The sequence below is a fragment of the Entelurus aequoreus genome, linkage group LG06 (genome assembly GCF_033978785.1).
Source record: "Entelurus aequoreus isolate RoL-2023_Sb linkage group LG06, RoL_Eaeq_v1.1, whole genome shotgun sequence".
In the NCBI taxonomy this organism is placed as follows: domain Eukaryota; kingdom Metazoa; phylum Chordata; class Actinopteri; order Syngnathiformes; family Syngnathidae; genus Entelurus; species Entelurus aequoreus.
Window position 1 is genome coordinate 20,546,531 of NC_084736.1, and position 23,171 is coordinate 20,569,701.

Sequence of the window (23,171 nt, forward strand, 5' to 3'; positions counted from 1 at the left end):
AATACTCTATCAACATTCTGCACCTCAGTGTCACACACACACACACTTTCTTGTATTTGTTACCTTCTTGAGACCTCCGAAAAATGCCTACCTCTAGTATTATAAGAAAAGTCGTAATTTTACTCAAAGCAAGTCCAAATTTTACAAGAAATACTGCACATTTGTGCAATATTATGATAAAAGTTGGAATTTTACTCAATGACAGTCGCAATTTTACAAGAAAATCTTAAAATTTTGGCAATTTTATGAAAAGAGTCGTAATTTTTCTCGACAAAAGTCACAATTACATAAGAAAACTTTAAAATCTTGGCAATATTATAATGATAATTGGAATTTAACTTGACAAAATTATGACAAAAGTCATAAATTTACTCAAAAAATGTCACTATTTTACAAGAACTACAAAAGAGTCTGCAATATTGTGATAAAAGTCAGAATTTTATGTGACAAATGTCCCCATTTTGCATTAAAAAGTAATAATTTTTACATAAAAAAAGTAGTCATTTTTACATAAAAAGTAATAATTTTTACATAAAAAAGTAATCATTTTTACATTAAAAAGTAATCATTTTACAAGAATATATTGCAACATTACAGAAACAGAAAGAATATGAGAAATTGTTCCCATTTTTATAAGGAAAAAAGTCGACACATTTTGAGAAAAAGACTGCTTTTAGTTAATTGTTTTTTGTTTGTTTTTTTCTTTGTAATTGGTTTTTAATCTTCATTATTTACTTCAAGTTATTACAGTATGTCCCTATATGCATATTTATTAAAATTGTTTTTATTAATGCCCGCCTCTTTAGGACCACCCTTTCTAGATATATATTTATATTTACATTTACATTAATCATATATACATACTATGCAAATATAAAAAAGCTTGTTGTGAAAAATGAGTTGGAATTTCACAAGCAAAAGGTCACAACTTCTCAAGAAAAACTTATAATTTAGGCAGTATTATAATAAAAGTCAGAATTTTACTCAACGCAAGTCAAAATTTGACATTTGTGAAATTTTATGATTAAAAATTGGAATTTTACTCAATGACAGTCACAATTTTACAATAAAAGCTTAAAACTTTGGCAATTTTATGAAAAGTCGTAATTTTGCTCGACAAAAGTCATAATTTTATAAGAAAACTTTAACATTTTGGCAATATTATAATGATGATTGGAATTTTACTTGGCAAAATTATGACAAAAGTCATAGTTTTACTCAAAAAACTTCACTATTTTACACGAACAACAAAAGAATGTGCAATATTGTGATAAAAGTCAGAATTGTATATGACAAATGTCACCATTTTGCATTAAAAAGTAATAATTTTACATAAAAAAGTAATACTTTTTTTACGAGAAAGTATTGCAATATTACAGAAGCAGAAAGAATATGAGAAATTGTTCCCAATTTTTTAAGAAAAAAGTCGACACATTGTGAGAAAAAGACTGCTTTTAGTTAAAAAAAAAACATTTTTGAATTTGTTGTTTGTAATTGTTTTTTAATCTTCATTATTTACTTCAAGTTATTACAGTATGTCTCTATATACATATTTAATTTTTTAAAAATTAATTTTGCCCAAAGGGGGCGCATTTGAATTTCTTACGTACACTTGTTATTACATATGTTGACCAGAGGGGGAGCACTTCAAACGTTTACACACACTTGTTATTTCATATGTTGACCAGAGGAGTGCACTTCCAATTTTTACACACACTTGTTATTTCATATGTTGACCAGAGGGGGAGCACTTCAAATGTTTACACACACTTATATTTCATATGTTGACCAGAGGGGGAGCACGCACATTTTTTACACACACTTGTTATTTCATATGTTGACCAGAGGGGGAGAACTTTTAAAACCGACACACAGTCAATTTGAAAAATCCCTCCTTTTTGGGACCAACCTCATTTTGATAGATCTCACCACCAGGGGTGCAAATGAGACATTCTCTATAAGATGCAATGGTTTTCAGTATTGGGACCATGATTTATGTCCTAACTTGTTCACCGGTCCTCATATGGAAGGTACTTTTCCTGGTTGAAGTCTCAAGAAGGGTAGAAATACAAGAACACACACGCGCACACACACACACTCCAAACACGCTCTCAAAACTGTACCGTTTTCTTCACATGGACTCTGGATCTTCTAGCAGACGGTCTGTAGTCCATCATTGACCTCCCCAAGCTCAGACTCCTTCGCCTCCAAGCCCCCTTTGGGACCTCACCGCCATGCAGGCCATCCCGCCACCGTCACACACACTCAGACACTCACACACACACTCATGTCTTGACACACACCAGAGAGCGAGAGACCCGTTGTCCTCGATGTCCCGTCCAACGTCTAAATAAGTCCGAGTACGGCATGAGTCAGTAATGTTGTGACACGGCAGGATTAGGTTACAACACTTAGCGCCCTCTGCACGCCAGTGAGGGGGGGGCAGGGGGGGTCATGGGACACGCCGCTATTAAAAGACCCCCAAAATGGCACCGGCGTGACACATGGACTCACAGAGCCACGTTTTGTCGGAGCCCTGCACTGGAACGCAGGAATGACAGTGTTGCCAAATGCCGACACAACACTTCAAAGCATCGACGTTACTCAACGCACACTAACACCATAAAGCATTCACACACACGCTTTTACACACCTAAAGTCATCTATTTATTCAACTTCTTCAACTTCTTCTTCACCCGATTCAAACCGTTTCAACTTCAAGTCCAACTTCCAAAAATTCCCAGATTTCACAGAATTCCAGGTTTTCCGGGACATTTTTCCCATTCAAAATGAATTGGCCATTTTTCAAACTTCCACCATTTCCACATTTTTCAACCGATTCAAACCATTCCACCTTCAACACATTCCACCATCCTGCAAATTCAAACTACTTTTTTTCCAAGTTCAAAAAAATTGCAGGATTTGCCAGAATTCCTGGTTTTCCAAAGCCCCGTTTCCACCATTTTTTCTGGCGACTACTCCTCCCACATTTTTCAACCCACTTCAATCGTTCCACTGGCAAAACATTCCTCTTAATCAGGAAAAAAAAACAACGTTGTTTTATTTTAACTGGAAAAATTCCCGGTTTTCCCAAAAGTCCGTAATACCATTTCTCAATTCAACATATTACTACTTCAACATTTCTCGACCGATTTAAAAAATGTCAACACCAACCAAAAATCAATGGGACATTTTTCAAAGTTCCACAATTCCCACATTTTTCATCTGATTCAAACTGTTCCAACTTCAAAATATTCAGCATGTTCAGGGATTTTGTGCTCTACTTCAATTGTAAAAAAAATTCCCGGATTTCCCATAATTCCCCGTTTTCCAGGACATTTTTCCCATTCAAAATGAATTGGCCATTTTTCAAATTTCCACATTTTTCAACCAATTCTAACCATTCCACCTTCAACACATTCCACCATTCTGGAAATTCAAACTACCTTTTTTCCAAGTTCCAAAAAATTCCAGGAATTTCCGGAATTCCTGATTTTCCAAAGCCCCATTTCCACCATTTTTTCTGGCGACTACTCCTCCCACATTTTTCAACCCACTTCAATCGTTCCACTGTCAAAACATTCCTCTTAATCAGGAAAAAAAACAATGTTGTTTTATTTTAACTGGAAAAATTCCCGGTTTTCCCAAAATTCCGTAATACCATTTCTCAATTCAACATATTACTACTTCAACATTTCTCGACCGATTTAAAAAATGTCAACACCAACCATTTCAACTCATTAAGACCATTCAAGTTTTTTAACATTTTCAAAAAAAAATCCCGCTTTTCCCAAAATTCCCAAATTTTTGGGAAATTCCCATTTAAATCTTCAAAGTTACACAATTCCCACATTTTTCATCTGATTCAAACTGTTCCAACTTCAAAATATTCAGCGTGTTCAGGAATCGTGTGCTCTATTTCAACAGTTGTTAAAAAATTCCCGGATTTCCCATAATTCCCCGTTTTCCAGGACATTTTTCCCATTCAAAATGAATTGCCCATTTTTCAAACTTCCACCATTTCCACATTTTTCAACCAATTCAAACCATTCCACCTTCAACACATTCCACCATTCTGGAAATTCAAACTACCTTTTTACCAAGTTCTAAAAAAATTCCAGGAGGTTCCAGAATTCCTGATTTTCCAAAGCCATATTTCTACCCTTTTTTCTGGCGACTACTCCTCCCACATTTTTCAACCCACTTCAACCGTTCCACTGTCAAAACATTCTTCTTAATCAGAAAAAAAACCTACGTTTTTGTTTAAGCTGGAAAAATTCCCGGTTTTCCCGAAATTCCAGGAATTCCGTAATACCATTTCTCAATTCAACATGTTACTACTTCAACATTTCTCGACCGATTTAAAAAATTTCAACACCAACCATTTCAACTCATTCAGACAATTCAAGTTTTTTAACATTTTTTTTAAAAATTCCTGCTTTTCCCGAAATTCTCAAATTTTTGGGAAATTCCCATTTAAATCAATGGGACATTCTTCAAAGTTACACAATCCCCACATTTTTCATCTGATTCAAACTGTTCCAATTTCAAAATATTGAGCCTGTTCAGGAATTGTGTGCTCTATTTCAACAATTGTTAAAAAATTCCCGGATTTCCCATAATTCCCCGTTTTCCAGGACATTTTTCCCATTCAAAATGAATTGGCCATTTTTCAAACTTCCACCATTTCCACATTTTTCAAACCATTCCACCTTCAACACATTCCACCATTCTGTAAATTCAAACTACCGTTTTTCCAAGTTAAAAAAAATTCCAGGATTTTCCAGAATTCCTGATTTTCCAAAGCCCAATTTCCACCCTTTTTTCTGGCGACTACTCCTTCAACATTTTTCAACGCATTTCAACAGTTGTACCGTCAAAACATTCCTCTTAATTAGGACAAAAAAAGAAGTTGTTTTTTTAACTGGAAAAATTCCCGGTTTTCCAGAAATTCCAGGAATTCCGTAATACCATTTCTCAATTCAACATGTTACTACTTCAACATTTCTCGACCGATTTAAAAAATTTCAACACCAACCATTTCAACTCATTCGGACCATTCAAGTTTTTTTCAACATTTTCAAAAATATTCCCGCTTTTCCCGAAATTCCCAAATTTTTGGGAAATTCCCATTTAAATCAATGGGACATTCTTCAAAGTTCCACAATTCCCACATTTTTCATCTGATTCAAACTGTTACAACTTCAAAATACTCAGCATGTTCAGGAATTGTGTGCTCTATTTCAACAATTGTTAAAAAATTCCCGGATTTCCCATAATTCCCCGTTTTCCAGGACATTTTTCCCATTCAAAATGAATTGCCCATTTTTCAAACTTCCACCATTTCCACATTTTTCAACCAATTCAAACCATTCCACCTTCAACACATTCCACCATTCTGGAAATTCAAACTACCTTTTTTCCAAGTTCTAAAAAAATTCCAGGAGGTTCCAGAATTCCTGATTTTCCAAAGCCATATTTCTACCCTTTTTTCTGGCGACTACTCCTCCCACATTTTTCAACCCACTTCAACCGTTCCACTGTCAAAACATTCTTCTTAATCAGAAAAAAAACCTACGTTTTTGTTTAAGCTGGAAAAATTCCCGGTTTTCCCGAAATTCCAGGAATTCCGTAATACCATTTCTCAATTCAACATGTTACTACTTCAACATTTCTCGACCGATTTAAAAAATTTCAACACCAACCAATTCAACTCATTCAGACCATTCAAGTTTTTTAACATTTTTAAAAAAATTCCTGCTTTTCCCGAAATTCTCAAATTTTTGGGAAATTCCCATTTAAATCAATGGGACATTCTTCAAAGTTACACAATCCCCACATTTTTCATCTGATTCAAACTGTTCCAATTTCAAAATATTGAGCCTGTCCAGGAATTGTGTGCTCTACTTCAAAAATTCTAAAAAAAAAAATCACGGATTTCCCATATTTCCAGGTTTTCCGGGACATTTTTCCCATTCAAAATGAATTGGCCATTTTTCAAACTTCCACCATTTCCACATTTTCAACCGATTCAAACCATTACAACTTCAACACATTCCACCATTCTGGAAATTTAAACTACCCTTTTTCCAAGTTCAAAAAAATTCCAGGATTTTCCAGAATTCCTGGTTTTCCAAAGCACTGTTTCCACCCTTTTTTCTGGCGACTACTCCTTCCACATGTTTAAACGCATTTCAATCATTCCGCCGTCAAAACATTCCTCTTATATAACAAAGTTGTTTTTAGAACTGGAAAAATTCCCGGTTTTCCCGAAATTCCAGGAATTCCATAATACCATTTCTCAATTCAACATGTTACTACTTCAACATTTCTTGACCAATTAAAATTTAAACACCAACTATTTCAACTCAGTCAGACCATTCACGTTTTTTAACATTTTCCAAAAAATTCCCGCTTTTCCCGAAATCCCCAAATTTTTTGGAAATTCACATTTAAATCAATGGGACATTCTTCAAAGTTCCACAATTCCCACATTTTTCATCTGATTCAAACTGTTCCAACTTCAAAATATTCTGCATTTTCAGGAATTTTGTGCTCTACTTCAACAATTGTTAAAAAATTCCCGGATTTCCCATAATTCCCCGTTTTCCAGGACATTTTTCCCATTCAAAATGAATTGGCCATTTTTCAAACTTCCACCATTTATACATTTTTCAACCAATTCAAACCATTCCACCTTCAACACATTCCACCATTCTGGAAATTCAAACTACATTTTTTCCAAGTTCAAAAAAATTCCAGGATTTTCCAGAATTCCTGATTTTCCAAAGCCATATTTCCACCCTTTTTTCTGGCGACTACTCCTTCCACATTTTTCAACGCATTTCAACCGTTGTACCGTCAAAACATTCCTCTTAATTAGGACAAAAGAAAGAAGTTGTTTTTTTTAACGGGAAAAATTCCCGGTTTTCCCGAAATTCCAGGAATTCCGTAATACCATTTCTCAATTCAACATGTTACTACTTCAACATTTCTCGACCGTTTTGAAAAATTCCAACACCAACCATTTCAACTCATTCAGACCATTATAGTTGTTGTTTTTTAACATTTTCTAAAAAATTCCCACTTTTCCCACATTTTTGGAAAAATTCCCATTAAAATCAATGGGACATTCTTCAAAGTTCCACAACTCCCACATTTTTCATCTCATTCAAACTGTTCCAACATCAAAATATTCAGCCTATATGGGAATTGTGTGCTCTACTTCAACAATTCTAAAAAAAAATCCAGGATTTCAGTTCAACTTCAGCATTGGAGCATTTACACGCAATTCCTCCAGAAATTGCCTCATGTAGTTAATAATATTATTAGTATTATATCATTTGTCTCATTACAGTTTTTCACAAATGGAAATCAAAGGACAAAAAAGCAGTGCGACAATAGCGCTTACATAACCTAATAACAATCATCAGCCACTAAGGGGAGTAAAAAAAAAATCAATTTTCGAATGAATCGCGATTCTTACTTGTAACAAATCTTAATATATTCAATGTCATGTCCATCCACTCTATTAAATGTTTGGGTATAATTGTACTTTTCAAAACCAGTTAAGTATTATCAAATATTTTTAGAGCTGTTTAGCTATTTTATGGAGGAATGTAGTTAACCATACAACTGGCACCCAATGTTATTAAGAAAGTACTGATTTTGAATAGAGAATCGATTCTGGATCGAATTGCTACCCCCAACAATCGAATCGTGCGGTGCCCAAAGATTCACAGCCCTGCTATGCTCTGCTATGATTAGGGATGGGTACCGATTCAAATCCAACCGTCACGCATTCACACTCTGGCACTTGCCGTGCACTCCAGCAGCACTGAGAGCGGACTCCGTTAAACCACCTTGCGGTAATGTTGCAATTTTCAATGCAAACAAAGGAATCGACTCAAAAAGCGCTCCAAAAATTAGTAAAGTAAGGCTTCCCTTTTCCACAAATGTGCGAGTGTGATGCTAATAATTGTCTTTGCTATTGACATGCTACTAATTAGCATTAGCGATTTTACATGGCAATTTTAACACTTCCAAATGTGTTAATGAAAACTCCAACCAACACAGGCACGTTACAATCAAACAACTGGTGCGTAATAAACACAATACAATACATGTTTGACTTTTTTAATCGGATAGTAAATTCCTATTTGCTTCAGGGTCAATATTAATGAGCGTTAAAAAATTTTGTAAAATATTGTCGATTTTTAGTCTACAGTCAATCCTTGGTTTTGGTTGTAGTCGTAAAAATGTAGTAATACGTTCCAAAAAAGTCAAACAAAAACCAAACCGTACGAACATTGAAGCAATTTCTCCAAAAAGAGATAAAATAAATGCATGTTTTTGTGTTATGTCATGTGTTTATGTAGAGGCGTACTTATAACAATTTTACAGACAAATTATACTATTTTAAGCCGCGGCGGAAGGGCGGGCGCACATTTTTTTCGTCCCACTTGTTGGGAAAAAGCTAACAGAAAGCAACTGAGAAGTACTGTAATAACCTTTGCTATTTACAACCGACTCCAGTGGTTCTCAAACTTTTTTCACCAAGCGCCACCTCGTAAAACTCTTCTCCAAGTGCCACCAAAATAACCTACATTAAAATACGGTAGCGTAGTAGGCATATGTATTCATTAAAAACAAGGCAGAGGTTTTATTTAACAGGTATATTTAATACTTTTGGTCAATGTAACATTACACACATGTTTGAATATAGGAACATAAAAGACTAATCACTTAATTAAGTGATTCTTTGGCGTACCACTAGATGGAGCCCATGTACCACTAGTACAGACCTGGGCATTCTGCGGCCCGCGGGCCGCAGAATGCATCCGGCCCTTTGTGAATGCATCCGGCCCTTTGTGCGTCCCTGTCCGGCCCGCGTGAGGCCAAATATAAATTACAAAATACATTTTAAAAAGTATCTATTTCGAGTGTGCAATACAACGGTGCTGCTTTTGTTTTGAAAATCGTTTTTTGTATTACTTCCGTGTGGACGTATGCGTGATTGTGAGTGAATGTGAACAACTGCAATTACAAAATAAAGTTGAAAAAACATCTATGTCCTGCGCGCAATACAACTGTGCTGCTTTTATTTTGAAAAGTATTATTTATGGGCGTGTGTCCGTGTGTAACCTGCGAGTGAAGGTGCACATGCAGCGACAAGTGATGCACGGTTTACACCCGAGACGCCAAAAAGAGAAAAGTTGATGAGGAATGCCGTGTTTTCAACAACACATGAACTGCAAAGCAACGTCCCCTCACCTAAGGTGCGTGCCTGCGCAATTGCGCACTGCTCAAGCGTCCGCTGCGCGCAGCAAGTATATGCCGCGCACCAAATCAAATCCCATCTGAATTCTAAACAAAATAAACATATTTATTCTATGGAATTTTGTAATGCAACTTTGAGTGACAGTGACAACAAGCGGCCCTAATGGTGTTCGTCAACACCGTTCAATTGAACACCGTTCAATTATTGTAACGTCTATCGAGATGCTTCGAGGACAGGAATTATATCGATCACTTTATTGAACAAAACTGTTTATATTCGGACATAACCACACCAAAAACATGAGTAAAACAATTCTATCTCGAAAAACTAGTCATTTTCTGCCGTACAAACCAGGCCAAAACCAACTTGTCATCTGTCACCAACACGCATAGCACTAAACCACTGGTGCGTTTAAGGCCACACAAAAAGTCGGACAACTCAAACACCACACAAAGTTACACTATGACTCCTCAGTCATACGTGTGCTTATTTTACTGTCATTTATTATTAATGTTAATTTATATATATTAGTCATGGAATGCTGTTACACACACTATGTTGAAGTATTACTATTATTATTATTATTATTATTATTTATCTTACGGTATATATCAAAAATAATATTGAGCAAAATTTAATTGAAATATTGTCGATGTGGCCCTCCAGCAGTGCTCGGGTTGCTCATGCGGCCCCCGGTAAAAATTAATTGCCCACCCCTGCACTAGTAGTACCCGCACCACAGTTTCAGAGTCACTGACTTACTCTACATCAGGGGTCCCCAAACTTTTTGACTTTTTGGTTAAAAAAATTTGGCCAGGGGCCGGGCTGTATGTATGTAAGTGTATATATATATATATACTATATATATATATATATATATATATATATATATATATATATATATATATATATATATATATATATATATATATATATATATATATATATATAGTATATATATATATATATACTGCGACGAGGTGGCGACTTGTCCAGGGTGTACCCCGCCTACCACCCGAATGCAGCTGAGATAGGCTCCAGCGACCCCCCGCGACCCCAAAAGGGACAAGCGGTAGAAAATGTATATATATATATATATATATATATATATATATATATATATATATATATATATATATATATATATATATATATATATATATATGTCTTAATGAGATTATCCAAAAAATAGTGCTCGATACCGTGGTAGAGCGTAATATGTATGTGTGGGAAAAAAATCACAAGACTATTTCATCTCTACAGGCCTGTTTCATGAGGGGTTTCCTCAATCCTCAGGAGATTTCCTGAGGATTGAGGAAACCCCTCATGAAACAGGCCTGTAGAGATGAAATAGTCTTGTGATTTTTTTCCCACACATACATATATATATATATATATATATATATATATATATATATATATATTATTCCGAGCACGATGATGTCACGTTATAGATGGGAAGACACCAAGAGTAACAGGCGGTAGAAAATGTATAATTTTTAAATCTTAATTTAAGATTTTAATTTTAAAATTAAATTTTAAATTGAAATTTAAAAAAAAAAAAATTTTAACTTGGGACTTCCCGCGGGCCGGAATTTGGACGCTGACGGGCCGGATCTGTAGTTTGGGGACCCCTGCTCTACATCATGTTGTATTTAATATTATCTACATACTATTGCTTGTCCTCAGGTACTAAATTTCGTGCTAACTCATGTGTGCCGGTGTGACGATAAAGTTCCTTAAGCCTTGAAAACAATATGAAATATATATACTACCGTTCAAAAGTTTGGGGTCACCCAAACAATTTTGTGGAATAGCCTTCATTTCTAAGAACAAGAATAGACTGTCGAGTTTCAGATGAAAGTTCTCTTTTTCTGGCCATTATGAGCGTTTAATTGACCCCACAAATGTGATGCTCCAGAAACTCAATCTGCTCAAAGGAAGGTCCGTTTTGTAGCTTCTGTAATGAGCTAAACTGTTTTCAAATGTGTGAACATGATTGCACAAGGGTTTTCTAATCATCAATTAGCCTCCTGAGCCAATGAGCAAACACATTGTACCATTAGAACACTGGAGTGATAGTTGCTGGAAATGGGCCTCTATACACCTATGTAGATATTGCACCAAAAACCAAACATTTGCAGCTAGAATAGTCATTTACCACATTAGCAATGTATAGAGTGTATTTCTTTAAAGTTAAGACTAGTTTAAAGTTATCTTCATTGAAAAGTACAGTGCTTTTCCTTCAAAAATAAGGACATTTCAATGTGACCCCAAACTTTTGAACGGTAGTGTATATATACACTGTGTATATATATATATATATTATTCCGAGCACGATGATGTCACGTTCTAGATGGGAAAATGCATTTTTAGACAATATGATTTTCCTGAGCGGCTAGGAGACACCAAGAGTAACAAGCGGTAGAAAATGTATCATTTAAAAAAAATTTAATTTTTTAAAATCTTAATTTAAAATTTTTATTTTAAAATTAAATTTTAAATTGAAAAATGTTTTTTTTTTTTTTTTTTTAACTTGGGACGCGGGCCAGATTTTGGACGCTGACGGGCCGGATCCATAGTTTGGGGACCCCTGCTCTACATCATATTCTATTTAATATTATCTAGATACTATTGCTTGTCTTCAGGTACTAAATTTTGTGCTAACTCATGTGTGCCGGTGTGACGATAAAGTTCCTTAAGCCCTTAAACAATATGAAATATGTATAAATGATGAAAAAAAATGTACAAAAGAACATTTAACATCACTTTTAACTTGTTGGCGATTATGGTGATAAGCGGAAAGAGGAGAGCCACGCCGACGCCACCTCCATACTTTATGTTATACAACAGTGTTTCTCACCTTCTTTATCATAGTGCTTGCACTCGCATTTTTCTGTGACCCCAGGAAGTTATTTTTTCTTTCCTTTTTTTTGTTTTCAAAATGCTGCTTATGGCACAGGGGTGGGGACTCCTTCTGGACGTTTGATCACTTTAGCAAAAATGTGCGCTTGAGGGTTTTAGCACGTTCCAAATCAAATAAATGGATTAAAACAATAAATAAATTGATGGTGGATTATTTTGCAGTCGCACTCAATCAAAAAAAGTACTGAATCTGAATCATCAAGGCGTGGGTTCTTTGTTTGGGCAACTGGACTAATTTGTTACATCCACAATCGAGAAAGTGTTCGAAAACATTTTGAAAACCGAGGTTTGACGGTTTTTAAGTTCGTATTCCACAAGCAACAGGAGAGCAACAGTGAAAATCAAACTTGTTGTCATATTTTAAAGATTGTATTAAATGTATTTGTTATGTTCTAGTTTCCAGAGCATGACCTACTAATATTGTATGTAAATGTAACTATAAACTGATTTTCAGCTTCTAAACCACACCTGAATATCCGATCCAATATTGATATCGGACTGATATCAGCGAAAGAAAACGGGATTATATTGGCAATATCAGCAGTCCGATACAAGCAGTCCTGCAGCGTGTTTTCTTGTGCTAAGATGCACATCGAAATGACCTCCAATAAACACACAATTTCTTCTATTTTAGTCAAGTCATTTACAAGAGGTAAACATGCTCGGCTACAGGCTACTAGGAGCTAGCAGCTACACAACATCTAAGCACACAATAGCACACAAGCTAGACATACATAATAAGGGTCCTTAATTGAACACAATTGCAGTCTAAAACAGCACATTTGCCAATATAAAAAAGTACCAAATAATTATAGTTGCAGAAGCGTATTGGAAAGTGTCCAGTAACAAACGTGTCCGCGTCATACAACTTGGGTTGAACCGTGAACTGTAAACAATCCTGACGTAATCAAGCAAGCATGTCCAAAATAAAACTACTACTAAGTCATTAGCTGAACTTCATAAATTATTGTCGCCCCCGAGATATCTGCAAAAACAATTACCACTCCACTTCAACTTAAAAAAAACATAAGTCCATGCCAGACGGTTAATAATGAATAGGTAAGTATATACCTACCTTTGTTCTCTGCTTGACTCTTTTCACCTGATCCAACCTCAACTAACGTTCAACACTACCAAAGAAAAAGGATGTATGATTCCTGCTGATATCGTATTGGTACAACATCGTTATCGGCATGGTATCGAAAGTTAGTATTCAGACTGAAGTAATCATAATGAATCTTTCTACATTTAAATTCCCACTTCATGCTTCCGATATGAGGCGGAAAACCCGTTTTTAATACATAATTACCAGAGTTTGGGGGCGGAATTGCCTCAAACGTTGCCTTCTTTCATGCACGCTAAAAGGGTTCCCGGACCCCCTGCTGAGGCTGGCGTCCCACTTTAAACGCTCAAGTTTGGCATTGTGTTCAGACGAGCATATATGGTTATAATGGTCATATTTTAGGGTTGTGTGTGAGGGCTGCACTGACTGACATGTACGTGAGTGCAGGTTTGGGTGGCTGACAGCCTAATAATAATTATGATAATAATAATAATAATAATAGCAATAATCATAATAGAGTTTAAAGGTGAAAATGGAGCGACGAGAAGTTTGATGAGGGGACGCCACGCTGGTGGGTGTCGGGGGGGCTGCTCGGCAGACGCTTGCTCGCGCTGCGAGGGGGATGGGGTGTGTGTATAATGAGGTCAGGAGGGGTCTGCTCCTCACAATGGAGGCTATGGGGGGGGGGGGGGGTTTGGCTCGCCTTTAAACTGTGTCAGGCCGACCTACACCGGGCTTGGCGAGCTTCCTCGGGCGTTTGGGGTCGAGGGGTGTGGTGGGTGGGGGCTTCATGCACCAGCTAAGACGTGCACACAGGAGAGGATGTGGGTGGCTTGGAGATGTGGGGGTTAGGGGTTTATGTGAGGTTGAGCTAAAAAAAAACTTTAAAAAAACACCTGCAGGAGCAACGAACGTTCTCACCTGTGTGGCTTTTTCGCTGACGCGCGTCCCTGCAGGTCCCTGAGCATCCTTGGGCCACTGGCCCTGCAAGTAGGGCGCCATGATGGCATCCAGGGACATGGTCCGCCTCATGGTGGGCCTGGGCGGGCGGGACGAGTTCCTCTCAGCTACACACACACACACACACACACACACACACACACACACACATGCATACACACAAGAGTACATGTTAAACGTGAACCATTTTTCACTGAATTGCTCCCAGGCGTCCCCTATTAGCCCCCAGCCCTATTACTAGTGTTTGTGTGTGTGTGTGTGTGTGTGTGTGTGTGTGTGTGTGTGTGTGTGTGTGTGTGTGTGTGTGTGTGTGTGGTGGTGGGGAGGGGGGGGGGGCAAAACAACAACACACTTAGTGGACTCACAAGCAGCAACTAAACATCCTGCAGGTCACAATGTCAACATCTTATTGTTCTTCATGAGCATCATTCCGGTGTCGCACCCAAAATGGGGTTAAAAGTACTTTTTAAATGCCATTTGTATTTAAAAAAGTTTGTTTAAAAAAGGAAAAAGGATTTTTGAAATTAACTTGATAAAATGTACCTTTTAAATGCACTTTTTTTGTATTTATATATAAAGTGCATCTAAAGTAAAATGTACATTTGAAAATAAGAAGTGCGTGTATTATGTAAAAAGTGCATTTAAAAATACACTTTAAATGCACTTTTTTAAAATTTACTTTTTTAAATGAACTTTTTTAAATCTACTTTTTAAACGCATTTTGAAATGTACTTTTAAATTCTCTTTGAAATGCACTTTTATGGCATTTTCAAATGCACTTTGTACTCAAAACAGTGCACTTAAAATGTACATTTAAAAATAAGAAGTGCATGTATTAGGTAAAAAGTGCATTTAAAATTATATATTTTAAATGCACTTTTTTAAATGTACTTTTTAAAGGAATTTTTTTAAATTTACCTTTTGAATGCATTTTTAAATGTACTTTTAAATGCACTTTTATGGCATTTTTAGATGCACTTTGTACTCAAAAAAGTGCATTTAAAATGTACATTTAAAAATAAAAAGTGTATTTATGAGGTAAAAAGTGCATTTAAAAAAAACATTTTAAATGCACTTTTTTAAATGTACTTTTTAAGGAACTTTTTAAAATGTACCTTTTAAATGCATTTTAAGTGTACTTTTTGAATTCACTTTTAAGTGCACTTCTATTGCATTTTTAAATGCACTTTATACTCAAAAAAGTGCATATAAAATGTGCATTTAAAAATGAGAAGTGCATTTATTACATAAAAAGTGCATTTAAAAATACATTTTAAATGCAGTTTTTTCAAATGTACTTTTTTAAATTTACGCTTTAAATGCACAATTTCAAAAGTACTTTTTAAATGTATTTTTTAAAAGTGCTTTTAACTCTTAAATACACTTTCAAATGCAATTTAAATAAACTTTATAACTTTAAAAAATGCATTTTAAAAGTGCATATAAAAATAAGTGCAATGAAGTAAAAAGTGGATTTAAAAAGTAGTTTTAAGTGCACTTTTTAAATGACATTTTTGTAAGGGTACCTTTTGAATACACTATTATCTGCACTTTTTAAATGTACTTTTTAACGTACGCTTTAAGAGTACTTTTTAAAGTGATCTTTTATTGCACTTTAAATGCATTTTAAATGAACTTTATATTGAAAGAAAGTGCATTTAAGTAAAATGTGGACTCAAAAGAGTATTTAAAATAATTTTTTAAATTAAATGTATCTTTTAAATACATTTTTAAATGCACTATTTTGAATGCACTTTTTATTTATTTTTAAATGCATTTTTAAAATGAACTTTATATTCAAAAAAGTGCAATTAAAAAAGTTAAAATTCACTTCTTAAATGTATCTTTTAAATGCATTTTATATGCATTATTTTCAAACATACTTTTTTAAATGCATTATTTACCTGGTTTGCTTTCCCTGCTGAGGAGGAGCTGGTAGGGCACCGTGGCCCTGAGGGGCAGCATCAGGTTGGAGTTGCTGCAGACCCGAGGAGCTGCTCCACTTTTCCCCGACATCAGGCCCACCACCACCTCCTTCTCTTGGATATGAACACACACACACACACACACACACACACTTCCCTCTGTTCACTTCATGCACGACAATGTTCCAAAAGTCAGCTCATGGCCTCATGTCACAGCCAACAAGTCCTGCAGTAGAGTTTCCGTATAAGTTCAGCACAAGTGAACACACACACACACACACACACACACACACACACACACACACACACACACACACTGACATGCACACTAACCTGAACAGAGCAAAAGTTTTGGGTCGTGTGCTTGGTTGCTGCAGGACTGAAGTGAAGCTCTTACTGGTCTTCACTTCCATCTGTCATCGCCCCTCCTCCTCTTAAAAAGTTTGAAGTCCCTGCCCACTTTTTTTTCTTTCACTATTGTGAGGCTGCATGGTCTTTGTGTGTGTGTGTGTGTGTGTGTGTGTGTGTGTGTGTGTGTGTGTGTGTGTGTGTGTGTGTGTGTGTGTGTGTGTGTGTGTGTGTGTGTGTGTGTGTGTGTGTGTGTGTGTGTGTGTGTGTGTGTGTGTGTGTGAGAGAGAGTGGGTGTCCAAAAGGTCAGCAATAGAATAGTTTATAGAGTTCCACAAGAAGCTCATTAACAGTCTCGTCAACTCTTACAATCTCGCCGTGATAAATGTAGCAAAAGTTCACTAGAATATTTCTGTAAAAGGACGCCTCATGGGGAGTAAAATTTACTGGGCACATTTGACAATATTTTTTCTTGTCTCCTGATTGGTCAGAACTAGAGATGTCTGATAATGGCTTTTTTACCAATATCCGATATTCCGATATTGTCCAACTCTTAATTACCGATTCCGATATCAACCGATATCGATATATACAGTCGTGGAATCAACACATTATTATGCCTAATTTTGTTGTGATGCCCCGCTGGATGCATTAAACAATGTAACAAGGTTTTCCAAAAGAAATTAACTCAAGTTATGGAAAAAAATGCCAACATGGCACTGCCATATTTATTATTGAAGTCACAAAGTGCTTTTTTTTTTTAACATGCCTCAAAACAGCAGCTTGGAATTTGGGACATGCTCTCCCTGAGAGAGCATGAGGAGGTTGAGGTGGGCGGGGTTGAGGTGGGGGGACAGCGGGGGTGTATATTGTGGCGTCCTGGAAGAGTTAGTGCTGCAAGGGGTTCTGGGTATTTGTTCTGTTGTGTTTATGTTGTGTTACGCTGCGGATGTTCTCCCGAAATGTGTTTGTCATTCTTGTTTGGTGTGGGTTCACGGTGTGGCGCATATTTGTAACAGTGTTAAAGTTCTTTATACGGACACCCTCAGTGTGACCTGTATGGCTGTTGACCAAGTATGCCTGGCATTCAATTGTGCTTTTAAGGTTTATTGGCGCTCTGTACTTCTCCCTACGTCCATGTACCACTCCGTACAGCGGCGTTTTAAAAAGTCAGAAATTTTACTTTTTGAAACCGATACCGATAATCTCCGATATTACATTTTAAAGCATTTATCGGCCGATAATACTAGCACCCCCCGCGACCCCAAAAGGGACAAGCGGTAGAAAATGGATGGATGGATGGAATATCTGCAGTCCGATGTTATCGGACATCTCTACTAATAATATTTAATAATAATAATAATAAAATGCAATTCCAGTAGAACTTTTGTGTGATCGCAAAAAAGCCGAAATCGCAACAGCAATTCTAGCAGTAAGCACAAAATATACAAATATTTGGTTGTGATTGGTACCCAATTTGGTAATTTTACAAGTACCGACCGACTTCAGTTTGCAGTAAAACCAGGCATCCATTCAAGAAAAAATCCATCAATCCATCTTCTGCTTATCCGAAGTTGGGTCTCTGGGGTCAGCAGCCTAAGCAGAGAAGCCCAGACTTCATTCTCCCTATCCACTTCGTCCAGCTCTTCCTGGGGGATCCCGAGTCGTTCCCAGGCCAGCTGGGAGACATATAGTCTCTCCACCGTGTCCTGGGTCTTCCCTGTGGTCTCCTACCGGTCAGACATGCCCTAAACACCTCACCATCTTTAAAACTCATTTATACACCCTAGCCTTTACATTTTTTTAAACCAGTTGATCTGCCGCTTCTCTTTGCTTCTGCGCCCCCCTGCATCCACTGCACCCGGTTCCCTTCCAAAGTTTCTATTTGTTCCCATTGGGTTGAGTTTTTTCTTGCCCGGATGTGGGATCAGATCTGAGGATGTCGTGGTTTGTGAAGCCCTTTGAGGCATTTGTTATTAAGCACTTTATAAATAAACTTTTAACGATTGGTCAAAAATTGCTACCATTGATAGATTCCCAGGTACTGAGAATTGGCACCATATCGGTTCAAATGTGAAAGGTCCCCATCCCTACTCTTGTATTCTTGTTTTAGCCTCACTTCACTGGCTGCCTCTGACTTTTTATGTTTTCCGGTTCACAAAACGTGAATTTGCGCAAATTGCAAACTTTTCATTGGTTCTGGGCCTGACTGTGGTAATAAGAATGGTTCATTTTTCATAACTAGAACATAAAAACATGTTGACAACCTTCTAAATATGTTTTGGACAATATGAGAGCCCTGTGGACATGAAACAACACTCACTCAGGAGAGATCGACAATATGTTTTGTTCAGGGCCGATACAGATATCGATTATTAGCAGTCAAGGAGATTGATAACCGATATTTGGAGCCGATATGCATTTGCAGTAAAAGTTATTTAACCATGAATAGCATACCTCAGTAAACAGTTGGACAAGGCTTTAAGTTGTTTTTTTAACATTATTGTGGAGGGAGGTGTGGCCAGCGCTGCCTGCAGGAGCGGAGGTCACCGCCTCTGTCCATGGTGCTGAGGACAGAGCACCATCAGACGGGGGCGTGGCAGTGCCAACGGCGAGACACAGCTGAACAGGTGATTAGATTTCCCAGGTGGTACGAGTTGTCTAATCACCTGTTGTCTTTAACAGTAGCGGTCGGGAACAGCAGGAAGAGGAGTTTTGGAGAGACTGAAAAGTCCTGGGAGAGGTTTGTCTGATGATCTTGTCAAGAAAACCATTAAACCTTTGTCAACTCTGCACGCCTGGCGACTCTGCCGTATGTATCCGTGGGACCGCGAGTAAGCGACTTCCACAATTATTTTTTAGGTGACATCAGACCAGTAGAGACTTAATGTTTTATGTTGTGGTTAACCTGAATTCACAAACACCTTTATTACGTGTGTCTAAGACGAGCATCAACATTTGCATTTCAAAATATGGGAAATCTCCTGGGAAAATTGGTAAAAATATGGGATTCCTCAACATTAAAGGCCTACTGAAACCCACTACTACCGACCACGCAGTCTGATAGTTTATATATCAATGATGAAATCTTAACATTGCAACACATGCCAATACGGCCGGGTTAACTTATAAAAGTGCAATTTTAAATTTCCCGCTAAACTTCCGGTTGAAAACGTCTAGGTATGATGACGTATGCGCGTGACGTCAATCGTTGAAACGGAAGTATTCGGACACATTGTATCCAATACAAAAAGCTCGGTTTTCATCGCAAAATTCCACAGTATTCTGGACATCTGTGCTGGTGAATCTTTTGCAATTTGTTTAATGAACAATGAAGACTGCAAAGAAGAAAGCTGTAGGTGGGATCTGTGTATTAGCGGCTGGCTGCAGCAACACAACCAGGAGGACTTTGACTTGGATAGCAGACGCGATATCCGAGGCTAGCCGCCGACCGCATCGATGATCGGGTGAAGTCCTTCGTCGCTCCGTCGATCGCTGGAACGCAGGTGAGCACGGGTGTTGATGAGCAGATGAGGGCTGGCTGGCGTAGGTGGATAGCTAATGCTTTTAGCATAGCTCTGTGAGGTCCCGTAGCTAAGTTAGCTTCAATGGCGTCATTAGCAACAGCATTGTTAAGCTTCGCCAGGCTGGAAAGCATTAACCGTGTACTTACAGGTCCATGGTTTAATAGTATTGTTGATTTTCTGTCTATCCTTCCAGTCAGGGGTTTGTTTCTTTTGTTTCTATCTGCAGTTAAGCCCGATGCTATCACGTTAGCTCCGTACCTAAAGTGCTTCGCCGATGTATTGTCGTGGAGATAAAAGTCACTGTGAATGTCCATTTCGCGTTCTCGACTCTCATTTTCAAGAGGATATAGTATCCGAGGTGGTTTAAAATACAAATCCGTGATCCACAATAGAAAAAGGAGAAAGTGTGGAATCCAATGAGCCAGCTTGTACCTAAGTTATGGTCAGAGCGAAAAAAGATGCGTCCTGCACTGCACTCTAGTCCTTCACTCTCACGTTCCTCATCCACAAATCTTTCATCCTGGCTCAAATTAATGGGGTAATCGTCGCTTTCTCGGTCCGAATCGCTCTTGCTGCTGGTGTAAACAATGGGGAAATGTGAGGAGCCTTTCAACCTGTGACGTCACGCTACTACGCAAGGCTTTTTTTATCAGCGACCAAAAGTTGCGAACTTTATCGTCGATGTTCTCTACTAAATCCTTTCAGCAAAAATATGGCAATATCGCGAAATGATCAAGTATGACACATAGAATGAATCTGCTATCCCCGTTTAAATTTTCAAAAAATCATTTCAGTAGGCCTTTAAAATAACTCACCATCTACTTAATTTTATACAATTTTATAGCAGTTTATGGATTTAATACATTGTAAGGTTTCCTGGTGAGGAACCCTGAAATATTGTGAACACGTCACTAAAAACAATTTGGCGCTCCTTCACTTAACTTATAGTTGAGACATGTTTCAAGATGGCTGACATCATTTCTTCCTGGATGTTACAGAAAGTATGAGAATGTGTGAGCTGCTGCCTGCTCTTCTTTACTTATACAATAAGTCTAATATTTGTAAGGACATATACACAAAGTTTGGATTTTTTTTGCAAAGATATCGCTTCTGTCATCTTCCTGATCATCCAGCTATGTCGCGTTTTTATTTGCCTGAATCACGTACTCAATTTGCCTTGTCAGATATGAAAACATATTTGGGGAGAATTATTGACAATGAGAGTATTTTTTAATTCTTAAATAAATTAAATACATTTGGCTCCAGTAAAATAAGACTGCTGCTTGAACAGCGGTTATTACCTACAGTATCTACTAATTTATCTACTATTGTTTTAGTTTGTTTTTTTAAATGTTGGTACATGTGTATGTATAGTATCTGTTGATGTAGTTATGTTCTAGTTATTAAAAAAAAAAAAAAGACAGATACTGATTTTAAAAATATGTCCCATACGGATATATGGCAAAATGACAAATATTGGCCAGGCCGATTTTCCGGTGCCGATATTTGGCATTTTGACGTATATCGGTATGGGACATTTTTTAGAAATCACTATCTGCCATTTTTTCCCTCTACCCTTTACGCTCATTTAATCCAATACAGTGGTGTTGCCTGAGGCTGAGCCAATCAGTGGCCACGATACTGAACAGAGCGCTCTGATCCTTCTGTAGTATTGATATTTGTTAGAGATGTCCGATAATGGCTTTTTTTTGCCGATATCCGATATTCCGATATTGTCCAACTCTTAATTACCGATTCCGATATCAACCGATACCGATATATACAGTCGTGGAATTAACACATTATTATGCCAAATTATGTTGTGATTCCCCGCTGGATGCATTAAACAATGTAACAAGGTTTTCCAAAATAAATCAACTCAAGTTATGGAAAAAAATGCCAACATGGCACTGCCATATTTATTATTGAAGTCACAAAGTGCTTTTTTTTTTTTAACATGCCTCAAAACAGAAGCTTGGAATTTGGGACATGCTCTCCCTGAGAGAGCATGAGGAGGTTGAGGTGGGCGGGGTTGGGGGGGCGGCGGGGTTGAGGTGGTGGGGGTAGGGGGTAGCGGGGGATGTATATTGTAGCGTCCAGGAAGAGTTAGTGCTGCAAGGGGTTCTGGGTATTTGTCCTGTTGTGTTTATGTTGTGTTACGGTGCGGATGTTCTCCCGAAATGTGTTTGTCATTCTTGTTTGGTGTGGGTTCACAGTGTGGCGCATATTTGTAACAGTGTTGAAGTTGTTTATACCGCTACCCTCAGTGTGACTTGTATGGCTGTTGACCAAGTATGCCTTGCATTCACTTGTGTGTGTGAAAAGCCGTAGATATTATGTGACTGGGCCGGCACGCAAAGGCGGTGCCTTTTAGGTTTATTGGCGCTCTGTACTTCTCCCTATGTCCGTGTACACAGCGGCGTTTTAAAAAGTCATACATTTTACTTTTTGAAACCGATACCAATAATTTCCGATATTACATTTTAAAGCATTTATCGGCCGATAATTTCGGCAGCCCGATATTATCAGACATCTCTAATATTTGTACTTTATTTAGACATGTTTATGCTTGAAAATGCTTAATTTAGGCCAACAAATACTGCATTGCTTTTTTTAATTATACATATATATATATATATATATATATATATATATATTATTGTGGGCACACTTAACGCATTTTCATAAATAAACATGTAAATCAGAATGAATGCAGAATTGTTTTGATTTTTGCACTTGTACCTAATGAAGTGACCTGTGAGCGTCCTCCCATCCAGTAATGTCCTTATTGGCCACTAGAGGGGGCTAAAGCGCAGCTGTCCCCTGTGAGTGTTTTCTGCTCGCCTCCTTACCTACACACACACACAGAAACACGTACACAAACACACGTCATGTAAAAAGGCAGTTTATTGCAACACAACAAAGAATGATCATTTCAAGTCGAAGCGTAGAAAGAGAGAGGATGAAACAGGGGTTGTACTGCAAGAGTTTGTGGCGAGGAATCCAACGCTGTTGTCCTGGTTCGGATCGACGGGTGAGAAGAGGACAGGCCCCCATGTTTGGGTTGTGTTGCGTGGCAAGATGGCGGGAGAGTGTGCGAGGGTGAAGACCGGAATTCCTGCTGTACATTCACAGAGAGGTGG

General features: G+C 37.5%; 2 protein-coding genes across 3 annotated transcripts in view; both read right to left on the minus strand.

Moving 5' to 3' along the window:
• Positions 1–23,092, minus strand: part of fam117aa (family with sequence similarity 117 member Aa) — a 41,195-nt gene extending 18,103 nt beyond the window's left edge. Inside the window, exons 1-4 of one of the 2 annotated variants that reach the window (XM_062050181.1) lie at positions 23,009–23,092; positions 22,771–22,880; positions 16,133–16,267; positions 14,190–14,335 (exon numbers count right to left, since the gene is read on the minus strand). In XM_062050181.1, coding sequence (XP_061906165.1) covers positions 14,190–14,335; positions 16,133–16,267; positions 22,771–22,801 — 312 coding nt within the window. In that variant the 5' untranslated portion in view covers positions 22,802–22,880; positions 23,009–23,092. Of the gene's footprint in view, positions 1–14,189; positions 14,336–16,132; positions 16,268–16,486; positions 16,676–22,770; positions 22,881–23,008 lie in introns of those variants that run through there. The other variant, XM_062050182.1, reaches the window with a different exon arrangement.
• Positions 22,924–23,171, minus strand: part of rundc3aa (RUN domain containing 3Aa) — a 33,993-nt gene continuing 33,745 nt past the window's right edge. The window contains exon 11 of the mRNA XM_062050180.1: positions 22,924–23,171. This exon is cut by the window's right edge and continues 186 nt beyond it. The gene's annotated coding sequence lies outside the window, so the exon portion shown is untranslated.